This window comes from Hydra viridissima, unplaced genomic scaffold (genome assembly GCF_058129835.1).
Source record: "Hydra viridissima isolate aposymbiotic clone 2 unplaced genomic scaffold, HvirCarnegie_v1 scaffold_91, whole genome shotgun sequence".
Classification (NCBI taxonomy): domain Eukaryota; kingdom Metazoa; phylum Cnidaria; class Hydrozoa; order Anthoathecata; family Hydridae; genus Hydra; species Hydra viridissima.
The window spans coordinates 1-12,072 of record NW_028324361.1 but is presented as its reverse complement, the minus strand read 5'-3'; the positions used below and the strand labels follow the sequence as shown (position 1 = coordinate 12,072).

General features: G+C 36.7%; 1 protein-coding gene across 2 annotated transcripts; it reads left to right on the top strand.

Annotated features, from left to right (window-relative positions):
- The first annotated feature begins 3,009 nt into the window (after positions 1–3,009).
- LOC149875952 (uncharacterized) lies at positions 3,010–10,173 on the top strand. Of its 2 annotated transcripts, XM_090075965.1 has the most exons (5): positions 3,010–3,082; positions 6,324–9,144; positions 9,378–9,443; positions 9,704–9,760; positions 9,918–10,173. In XM_090075965.1, exons 2-5 carry the CDS (start codon positions 7,827–7,829, stop codon positions 10,088–10,090), a joined length of 1,614 nt encoding a protein of 537 aa, XP_089932091.1. In that variant the 5' UTR covers positions 3,010–3,082; positions 6,324–7,826; the 3' UTR covers positions 10,091–10,173. The 2 variants fall into 2 exon arrangements, with proteins under 2 accessions (XP_089932091.1, XP_089932092.1); XM_090075966.1 differs by lacking the exon at positions 3,010–3,082 and having other exon boundaries at positions 5,697–9,144.
- Positions 10,174–12,072: the final 1,899 nt, after the last annotated feature.

The window sequence follows — 12,072 nt, the reverse complement described above, 5'->3', positions numbered from 1 at the left end:
ACGTCACGAAATTTTCAAGACATCATCGAAGAAAATTACGGCGGCAGATGCAACTCTTAGTACTAACTTTACTAATCTTAGTACGTTAAGCATTCCAGTCGAGAGATCAGACGTTTTTTCGTCACCTAAGAGACCGGCCGATGCGTTTGCGACGCTGCGGAAAGAAAGAAGATGGCAAACCACAGGGTTGTTACCGTAACAAACCTCCGTGAGTACCTCCATCTCGAGTGGCTTTTGAAGAAACGTTCGTTTTAAACTCAAAGGGATGGTTGTTAAAGCTCACAAACGCCTGGTTAACGATTTTCTAACGGCAGACACCGTGTTTACAATGGATACAGACCGATTAACTGAGCCCAAAGCGCAAGATCTATCAGAAAACTCCTCTAGGTCGATGCAACGAGACGACTAGACACGTGCGTCTAAAGGCATTTTACAATTGAAGGACGCCCCTCGTGGGCCCTTTAACCTTAACACTAAACTCCTGCTTGATATCCTCGTCCCCAGGTTTCCAAACCGTAACCCCAACCCCCTCTAATCCTAACCCCCTTACCCTCTAACTCTCCCCCCTCAAAAAAACAAAAAACATAAAAAAGCAAACAAAACGAAAAAAAAACTTGCTTCCCTCCTCACTTTTAGCTCTAGGATGCAACACCTTTTTGCCGCCCTCCGCTAGAAGGGAGTAGGGAGTAACGAAAGCTTGACATCAAAGTAGCGTTTCGTATGAGATTTGTTTGCCAAAATTTGAGCGTTTTTTAAAAAAGCCAAGACTTCGTCAGAGGGGTTTCTTCTTTTCTCCTAAAGCTATCGATCGATTAAAAAGCTCAAAGCAAAGAAATTCAAAACAAAATACAAAAACGGGAAGTTTTAGTTTCTGCACCACAAGCCAAGCACTAGTTCAAACTGGAGATAATAAAAGGAAATCGAATGATCTCACTTCTCAAACCACTGAGCTGCCATTGGTCGGCAGTCTCTTGTTTGGAGACCATTGAGCTGCCATTGGTTGGCTGTTTAATCGTTGCGATTGGTCGGCAGTTTTATCGTTGGAGACCATTGAGAGATATAAAAGGAATTTTTTTTTTGAGCACAACATTAAACGTTAAATCGTTAGATGTTGTTATAAAGGCACCATTAGAATGCGATGTCCTCAAATATTTTCCTCGATATTTTAATAAGTAAACAAAAACAAAACTAAGTCTTGCAACTGGCGAAAACTTTCAATAAGCAAACAAAGCAACAACTTTCCTTTCGAGTTTTTTACATTTTAAACAAAAGACAAACAAAGAAAAAAAAAAAACAAACAAAAACAAAAACAAAAACAAAAAAACAAAACAAAAACAAAACAGAAAAGGGAGAATGAGTGAGTCGACTGATTTCGCTCAACTGTCTTAAACGAGAAGTCATAAACGTTTGCTTGTGCCAGCAAGTTGCAAATTAAGTTGTAAATGAACTGCACCGCAAAAACTTAACCACAGTTTATTAAGCATATTAAGCCTTTGCTGACATGTTAAGACATTTTAAGCCTTTGCTATTATCATGAGGCTTTTGCTCCACGAGCCAAAAAAGTACGCTAGAGTTGACAAACTGCATCGCGGTCGAAAAGTGTAATATCTCTCTTTTATCCGTTTTAAGCATTTCGTTTTCGCACGAACAACAATTAAAGCAGCTCGTTGAGCTTAACGACGTTCGTATTTTTTTTCGAAGCCAAAACTTCGGCTATAAGTAGAATGAAGAGGCACTTCGAAAAACAACAAAGCTGTTCGCAGTCGATAGCAACGAGCGACAACATCTCTGCGAGTCTGGCATCAAGGTAAACAGTTTTTTTACATTTTCATTTGTTAGTGCCACTTTTGCGTACATTATGTATTCAAAAAATTTGTTGCTGACGCTAGATTTTTTCGTTTTCAATGAACAACAGTTGCAACCTCTAGCCGTTTGCTAAAACAGCTTGCTAGGACAACCAAATCAATCATATGTTGTGAAAATTTCTTTTTGTTCAACTGACTAAGGAAGATCGAGCGAACGCTTTTTTTTTTATAACTTGTTTGTATCATATTGCTATTAAGAAAACAGCGTTGTGTATACTAAACGTGACATAATTGGCAATTATCCGTAACTAAAAATAAGATAGAAATTACAAACTTGATACCATATTTTAATTACTCTAACAAAACTAGACGTCATCGCGTGAGAAAATAAATGTTCATAACACATAACCTATTTTTTGTTTTTTTTTTCTTCTCTTTTTTCCTTTTAATCTCTTTTCTTTCGTCCAAAAAGCGTTTTGATTTTTGCCTCGCCACAAGCGATGAAATCGATAAAAAAAACCTGCTCGGACATTCTCAATTCTCAACAACAAAAGCAATCAAAGTTCTAGCTCTCGAGCACGTGCGCCGACAGGTTGATGAAACCGTTCAAATATGCTCGATCGCTAGAATTTAAAGAAAGAAACAAGCCAGAAACAAACCAAAATAAAAAAAAGCCAAAAACAAAAATGGACATCTTTAGAACGCTTAAATTTTATAAAATATTTTCCTCTGCGTTTTTTAACCAGCTAAACTGTCGTAAAGTTTTTTCGGTGCAGTTCATTTAAAAAACTTAGTTTTCAACTTTTAAACGTTTTTAGACTTCTCGTTTAAGGCAGTCGAAAGAAATGAGTCGACTCCACTCTCTCTCTCCCTATTCGGTTTTGTTTTTGTTTATTTGTTTTTGTTTTTTCTTCGTTTGCCTTCGTTTGCCTTTGTTTGCTTTTGGAAAAGTTGTCGCCATGCGAGACTTAGTTTTTTTTTTTTTTTGCTCAAATTGAGCACAAGTGAGTTTCTAGTCTTGAAAGTGTGCAAAGTGTGGGCCAATCTGGTGGCTGGAGTGATGACACGTGAATGCTGGAAATTCCAGACTTTGAGCGGATTCAGCGTACATAGAAAGAAAATGTAGCATTCACGTGGGTCTCTCCTAAGCGTGCCATTGGTCGGTCTGCTGTCCTTAAGTACCCCCCTCCCCCCCCTCAACGTCACGTTTGCTCAACTTTCTCGGTCTTTGGCGCCCAGAGAAAGCTTGAGGAAGGATAAAAAATGGCGAGGTTTCGGTACTGCGTTTTCTGTTTTTCTTATTTGTTTTTGTTTGTTTGCTTGTTTGTTTGTTTGTTTGTTAATTTTTTTAATTTTTTTTTTTTTTGTTTGTTTCGTTCGTTTGTTTGTTTGTTTGTTTCGTTTGCTTCGTTTGTTTTGTGATGTTTTGTTTTCCCTTCTTGATGGCACAAAACAGAAGCAAACAAGACTTTCGGTTATATTCGGTTATATTCGGTTCAATAAAAGTTTGTTGGTTTCTGCACAACAACAACAACAACCACAACAACAAAAGTCCCTCTGTCCCTCAAAAGCAGTTTCTCCTCTGTCCTAAAGAAGAGCCTCTTTGTAATCGATCTTGTCTGAATGCAGCTCTCCTTTTGCCTACAGGTTTTTATTCCAACCCTTTTGTTGTTGTTAGTGCCATGTTGTTGTTATTGTTATACTCTGTAAAAGCAGTTGTTGCTGTTGTACTTGTTTGTTGTTTCTAAAGACACTGTTGTTGCTGCTGTTAGCGCTGTTAGTAATCACCCACTTGGCTTGTATTTTTGTTTCTTGTTTTTGTTTTTTGTTTTATTTATAAACACTCTCTGAGTAAGTGATGCTGTTGCTGTTGTTGTTGTTACAGTTGCAATGAGTGTTTGTTAATGTTCCCCCACTTGGCTTGTACTTTTGTTTTCTGTTTTGTTTTTTTTTTGTTTTTGTTTTTTTTTTCTCAACACTCTCTGAGTAAGTGATGCTGTTGCTGTAGTCGTTGTTATAGTTGCAATGAGTGTTTGTTAATGTTCACCAACTTGGCTTGTTTATAATCTATTTTATTTTATCAACACTCTCTGAGTCAGTGATGGTGTTGCTGTTGCTGTTGTCGTTATTATGCTTGCAATGGGAGTTGTTACTGTTCACCCACTTTGCTTGTTTTGTTTTTATTTCTTTATTTTATCAACACCCTTTGAGCCAGTGATGCTGTTGCTGTTGTTGTTGTTATAGTTGCAATGAGTGTTGTTAATGTTCACCCACTTTGCTTGTGTTTTTGTTTTTGTTTATCAACACCCTTTGTGTCAGTGATGCTGTTGCTGTTGTTCTTATTACAGTTGCAATGAGTGTTTGTTAATGTTCACCAACTTGGCTTGTTTATAATCTATTTTGTTTTATCAACACTCTCTGAGTCAGTGATGCTGATGCTGTTGTTGTTATTGTGCTTGCAATAAGTGTTGTTAATGTTCACCCACTTTGCTTGTTTTGTTTGTGCTTTTGTTTTTGTTTATCAACACCCTTTGAGTCCACTGATGCTGTTGCTGTTGGTGTTATTATAGTTGCAATGAGTGTTAATGTTCACCCACTTTGCTTGCTTTATTTGTTTGTTGCTTTTTTTTTTATCAACACCCTGCGAGTTAGTGATGCTGTTGCTGCTTTTGTCATTTTACTTGTATTTATAGTTGTTACTGTTCAGCCACTTTGCTTGTTTTTTAATCTGTTTTATTTTATCACCACTCTCTGAGTCAGTGATGATGTTGCTGATGCTGTTGTTGTTATTTTACTTGCAATGATAGCTGTTACTGTTCAGCCACTTTGCTTGTTTTGTTTGTTTGTTTGTTTGTTTTTTTTTATCAATATCCTCTGAGTAAGTGATGCTGTTGCTGTTGTTGTTGTTATAGTTGCAATGAGTGTTTGTTAATGTTCCCCCCCTTGGCTTGTACTTCTGTTTTCTGTTTTGTTTTGTTTTGTTTTTTTTGTTGTTTTTTTTCTCAACACTCTCTGAGTAAGTGATGCTGTTGCTGTAGTCGTTGTTATAGTTGCAATGAGTGTTTGTTAATGTTCACAAACTTGGCATGTTTATAATCTATTTTATTTTATCAACACTCTCTGAGTCAGTGATGCTGATGCTGTTGTTGTTATTATGCTTGCAATAAGTGTTGTTAATGTTCACCCACTCTGCTTGTTTTGTTTGTGCCTTTGTTTTTGTTTATCAACACCCTTTGAGTCACTGATGCTGTTGCTGTTGGTGTTATTATAGTTGCAATGAGTGTTAATGTTCACCCACTTTGCTTGCTTTATTTGTTTGTTGCTTTTTTTTTTATCAACACCCTGCGAGTTAGTGATGCTGTTGCTGCTTTTGTCATTTTACTTGTATTTATAGTTGTTACTGTTTAGCCACTTTGCTTGTTTTTTAATCTGTTTTATTTTATCACCACTCTCTGAGTCAGTGATGATGTTGCTGATGCTGTTGTTGTTATTTTACTTGCAATGATAGCTGTTACTGTTCAGCCACTTTGCTTGTTTTTTTTTTTGTTTTTGTTTTGTTTGTTTGTTTGTTTGTTTTTTTATATATCCTCTGAGTTAGTGATGCTGTTGTTGTTATTATGCTTTCAATGAGAGCTGTTACTGTTCACCCACTTTGTTTGTTTATAATCTGTTTTATTTTATCAACACTCTCTGAGTCAGTGATGCTGATGCTGATGCTGTTGTTGTTATTATGCTTGCAGTGAGAGTTGTTACTGTTCACCCACTTTGCTTGCTTATTGTCTATTTTATTTTGTCAACACTCTCTGAGTCAGTGATGCTGATGCTGATGCTGTTGTTGTTATTATGCTTGCAATGAGAGTTGTTACTGTTCACCCAATTTGCTTGTTTTGTTTTTTTATTTGTTTTTTTGTTTGTTTTTGTTTTGCTTGTTTTTTTTTATCAATACCCTCTGAGTCAGTGATGCTGTTGCTGTTGTTGTTGTTGTTGTTATAGTTGCAATGAGTGTTTGTTAATGTTCCCCCACTTGGCTTGTACTTTTGTTTTCTTTTTTGTTATGTCAACACTCTCTGAGTCAGTGATGCTGATGCTGTTGTTATTATGCTTGCAATGAGAGTTGTTACTGTTGTAGTTATGTCTGTCATTTGTCCTTGTTAGCAAGTTCTATTTGCCCTCTCTTGCCTTTTTTCAACACAGTTTCTTTCTTTGAGTCATATGGTTGCGAGATCCTCTCAAACTCCATCTCTTTATTTATTTGTTTCTTTTTTTTTTTTTTTTTTCTCATTCTCCTTCTCATAATAGCAATCACTGCTGCCACCATGCATGTAATGCTAGTTGCTCTCATTCTTTTTCATTTGCTAGTGGAAACTTTGTTTCTTCTTGTTGCTCTCTTTTCTTTCTTTTTTCTCTTTTGCAGAGGATTCGAAAAAACACAGCTCTTCCCTGCAGTTGTAAACATTCCAGGATTCCAGGATGCAGGCAGAAGAAAAACACTCTCACTAACTGTCTTCTTTTTTTTAGCATAAACCGTTGCAAACAAACACCTGAACATGTCTTCTTCACAAGAAAACAACACTGTTGTTGCCCCTTCTCCGAACTCTAAAGCGAAAAAAAAGAAAAGAAGGCAGTCACAAGAACAGAGAGACTTAAAGCTCAAAAACAAAGTCAGGGCCGCATTAGTTGCAGCGTGTGGCTCCGTAAACAGGGTTGTACCTTTCTATGGTACCAAGAAGAGGTACGCTGTTAGCTGTCCGATGCCTTTGTGCAAACATTCCTCCACAAGCATTAAAAGACACTTGACTAAAAAAGATCATTCTTGGACTTTGGATGAAGCTTCCATCTTTTACTCTGCAATGGTCAGGAAGTTTCAGCATGCTCGTCTCGAACGCAAGTCCGGCTGTCCAAAACCTTACCCCTGTTTGCAATGTTGGAAGTATTACGACCGACTGGACATACACTTGAAAGAGACTCATTTCTACGATTCCAAGACGATCAAACAAAAGATTGCAGAGGCAAAGCGATACGACAACGACAAGCTCTATGTCCCTCAATTTATTCGACCTGCCTTCTTTGGTATTAAGCCAGTAGCTGAACAAGCGTCTGCATCAGGCTCTGCATCCTCTGCTCCTGGGCCTTCCTCCTCTTTTTCTTCTCCGGTTCTTTCCTCTGATCCTCTTTTAAGCTTGCCCTCATCAGTTGCTGGTTCGTCCGAGGCTCCTTCTGCAAACCACTGCACCTCTGTAGAAAACAAAGAGCTGAACACCGAATCCGTCCTAGACTCTGATTTTAATTCCTTAAAGCACTTGGTTTCCAACTCCTCCGTCTTGACAGAAGATAAGAGACTCTTGTTTCAGCTGGACAAAGATGCTTTTCACTTTTATTACCAGTCAGCAGATGAGCTCTTCAGAGATTTTGAAAAGTGGCTTGTGGTAGCCAACAACAACACTTTGTCACAAGCAAAGATCTACAAAAATGCAGTTGTTGAAATATTGACATGTTGTGACAGCACGCTGACGCTGCACCCGAACGCTCTCACCAATTCCAACGTTTTGGAGGATAGATACTTTTCCATGCACTTTAAAAACATTCAGCTCAATTCCAAGCTGAGTGAACTTGACCAAACAAAAGCCATGTCTTGTCACACGTTGTACAACCGCCTTGTCTACCTTTGTCTCCTGTTTTCGTTTCAGTGAAGCCAGGAATGTCTATTTCGGACTTTCTCATGAGGCCATCCGACGTTTGCGCTGCAAGGTGGAGGAGTTACAAAAAGTGCTGAGGCCCTTTCGTTCTTTGAGGAGGAGCCTTGTGAAAAGCAAAAAATGCATCAACATCATCAATGTCAGTTTGCTGAACGAATATGGCAAGTCTGCATACGTAAGACAGTTAGTGGAATCGATTAGAAAGCCGTCTCTTACACCGACTAGAGACAATGCTGTGTCTCTACGAAACCATCTTCTGCTCTCTGTCACTGTAATTAACAGTTTAAGAAAATCTAACATTGCTCTTTTAAACATTAGAGACTACATGGCTGCTGAGAAGAGTGAGTGTGGATATTGCATTGTGCAAGAGCGCTACAAAACAGCATACAAGTACGGAGCCAAAAACATTCTAGTGCCGAACGACTTGAAAGTGTTGATCGATATTTATTTGCTGAGATACAGAGACCTTCTTGTCAACGACTCTCACTACATGGCTGCAGACACCAAGACTGTTTTGGAGTTGAGCGACTGCTACAGGCCCCTTTTTCCATCGATGAGACCCAACAAAGACGAATGTGTGACACTCGGTGCAACTAGAGTGCCTGTTTACCAGATGGGTTCCTCTGCTATCTCCTCTTGCCTGACGTCCTGCTTCAGAAAAAGCCAAGTAAACATTCCCATGAAGCGTCTTACTCCCACTTGCATTCGCGGTTCGATAGCCACTTACTTTGCCAACAACAGCAAAGAAGATCGCGAGCGGTTTGCTACACTCTACATGAAGCACAGCAGGAACACAATGGATAGCTTTTATGTGTCCCAGTGGAACGCTGCAGAGGAGTTGCGCTTTGCCCTGGGCATCGGACAGTCCTTCGGAGTCATAGAGTCTTTGACTGTTGAAAAGTCTGAGAGACCACCAAAGAAGGAGAAGGATGTGATGGACTGGCTCCAAACTAATGCAGAGGAGTACGGTTTTCATGAGGTTGAGGACATCTTTGAGGAAGATTTAGACTCCGGTTCTGACTCTGAAGAATGTGCTGCTACTTTCAGCTGTACCACAGTGGTTCCGTTTTCTCCAGCTGTAGAAAACAATGTTCCTTTAGAGGATAGCAACGACCATGCCGTAGATTTCTTGTGTGAACCTACCTCAACTCCTGTTTCGTCTGTTCCATCTGAACAAACAATCGCTGGTCCAGTTCTTGAACTATCCCCTGCTCTTGCACAACTAGTTCCTAACGAACAAGCTGTTTGTATGGATGTAGATCAGACTCTAGCTGTTCCTGTTGGCACAGCTTGTTCTCCTCTTGCATTAACATTATTTCCTGATGAACCGGATTTTATTGAACACCATGCAAAACTTTCTCCAGTTTACTTTAATGAGCAAGTGGTTGCCAAACCTGTTTCTGCTTCTCCTTCTCAGCAAGTCGCTTTCTGTCCTTCAAAAGAGGTCTTTTCTGTTCCTCTGACTCCTAGCCTTGTTGCTTTTCAGCAAACATTGGCCAAACCCAGTTTGTTTCTTTCATCTGATCCAGTTTCAGCTGTTCCTGTCCAACAGGCTGGTACTGTTCTTGCAAAGCAGCTCTCACCTTATGCTGTTCAATCTGTTGGTAGCCTATTTAGCCAAAGTCTTGCCTCTACATCCAGAGGTAAATTCTTTTTGATTTTTGATTTTTGATTTTTATGCAAATCTCAACACGCTTTCAAAAAATGAAAATGCCCAAATCAACTCCTTGCTCTATTGTTATTGTTAGAGCTGTAAAAAAAACAAAACAAAACAAAAAAACAACACAGAAGTGTGTATGTATTTGTTGCAGGACTAATTCTGTGATTGCTTAAATGTTTATACAAGTGAATGATACTAAAACTGATTATGTTTTAGAAGTAAAAGATCCAAGAAGAAAAAAAATCAAGTTGGAAATGCCATCTTTCACTCAAGAACTCATCGGTAATGTAAAACCTAATTTATACAAAGATATATAAACACAAACCTCTTCTTGCACAATTTCAGATGGTTAACTGTTAACAAAAACTAGCCATCATTGCTAAGTGCACTTTTAGAAAGTTGTGTCTACCCGATTTCTAATGATGAAGTTAGAAACATCACCGTTAGAAATCATGCACAGCTTGTTATCATCTCTAACACTTAGAAACTGTTGATGGTTTTTTATGAATTAGAAAAATGAACATGGTTTTATTTTATTTCAGGATCAACTCAGCCAAGAACAAAGGAAAACAAAGCAGAAGTTAGCCAATGCCATTTAGGTAATCTTTCAAAAACCAGTTATTGCTATCAGTGCAAACAATAAGGTCAACAAAAAAAAATAAATAAAAAAACAGAATAAATCTTGTCTTACTTCAGAACCAAATGAATATTTGATTTAATCACTTTGTGTTATGACTTGAGTTTGTAAAATTTTAGATGAAATAGTTGAAGAGCTGAATGCTTGCCCTGGCCACAACGAATGGTTCAACACCAGAAGTTTTCCACGATGTGCAGCTTTGGTGTTGGCATACATCTTGCAAGACGTGTTTTACAGATGTAAGCTCAAGTTGCTCGTACAAAGATTACCTTGGCATCTTGGCAAATCATAGCAGTGACAAGCTCATTCATGTCTTGCAAAAGTACTCCTACCAAAGCCATATTAAAGACAAAATTAAAAACATGAAGCTAAAAATTCAAAAAGAGGGTAGTTTAGAAAAGTTTGTTCAATATGGCAATATCGTGAAACCATTTATGTAGTTTAGATAAGTTTGTTCAGTTTGGCAATAAAGATGGGCCTTTTGTGTAGTTTGTTTTATCTATGCTTTTGCAAATATTTTTATCTGTTTCGCTAAAGACATAATAAACAAGAAGTTCTGTTAAACTGTTCTCACATTTCTTATTTAAAGATAGTTCAAACTTTTTTTTATCTTTAAAAAAAAAAAAAGAAGTCGTTTTGTTATTCTGTGAAAACTTTTAATAGAGTTGCATTTAGAATTACTTCTGATGTTTTTAAGAGTTTGTTAAAAAGCAAAATAATATTTCCTGTGATGTTAAACTGCATAAGTGAAATTTAAAAAAGGAAAACTGCTCCAACCATTTTTCGGAAAAAGAAATCAAAAAGTTCCTTATTTTAAAAGATCTAGACATCCATTTCTTCTTCAGCAAAATAGCGAGGCTTTTTTATGAACTCTTACTCTCTATTTTTTCATATCTTTACACAAAGGATTTTATTTAGTTCAATGTAAACATACATAGAAGTATATTATGTTTTTTTTTTTTTTTTTTGTTTTTATGCAGTCTAACTTTTGTTTCACTTCTATTTTATTTTACGTTTATCTTGTATTTTATCATGCCTTATTGGTTTTTGCGTTTTGTGATGTCAAGCTGCGTAAGCTAAACTTAAAAGGGGAAAACCTACGCTAACTTTTCTTTGAAAAAATATTCAAGAAGTACCTTAAACGAAAGAGAAAGCACACGAATCTTGCCATCCAATTCTTCTTCTGCAAAGTAGCGAGGCTTTTTTATGTACTTTTGCTCTCTAATTTATCTCTATTTACGCAAAGGGTTTTATTTCAATGTAAACACGTATAAAAGAATACTTTGTTAAAAATAATGTTAAAGGAGTTGCGTAAAAAAAAACGTCTGAATAAAGTTTCTTTACAAAAAAAACAACTAAGAAACAAGCGCGCCTAAGAAAAACCAGATCGCGATTCACTAAGTCAAAAAACGAAAGAAACAAAGTTTAAAAGGTCCTTTCTAGACAACAAATTCTATTTTTGGCAATGCAGTTTTTGTATTTATGCAACCTAACTTTTGTTTGACTTCTATTTTATTTTACGTTTACCTTGTATTTTATCTTGCCTTTTTGTGTTTTGTGATGTCAAGCTACATAATCTAAACTTAAAAGAAGGAAACTAGGCTAACTTTCTAGTAGAATATTATGTTGTTGGTTTTGTATGCAGCCTAACTTTAGTTTCATCTATATTTTATTTTGCGTTTATCTTATATTTTATCTTGTCTTTTTGAGTTTTGTATTTTGTGATGTCAAGCTACATAATTTAAACTTAAAAGAAGAAAACTAGGCTAACTTTTCTTTGAAAAATTGTTCAAAAACTACCTTACACCGATAGAGATAGCTCACGAATTTAAAAAGTTGCATCTATTCATCTTCTTCTTCAGCAAAGTAAAGCTTTTTATGCACTTTTACTCTCTAACTTACCTATATTTGCGTAAAGGATTTTATTTAATTCAATTTAAACATAACTAGTAGAATATTATGTTGTTGGTTTTGTATGCAGCCTAACTTTAGTTTCATCTATATTTTATTTTGCGTTTATCTTATATTTTATCTTGTCTTTTTGAGTTTTATATTTTGTGATGTCAAGCTACATAAGCTAAACTTTAAAGAGGAAATTTACGCTAACCTGTCTTTGAAAAACTATTCAAAAACTACCTTTAACAAAGTAGCGAGGCTTTTTATGCGCTTTTACTCTCTAACATACCTATTTTTGCGCAAAGGATTTTATTTAATTCAATTTAAACATGCCTAGTAGATTATTATGTTGTTGGTTTTTTATGCAGCCTAACTTTA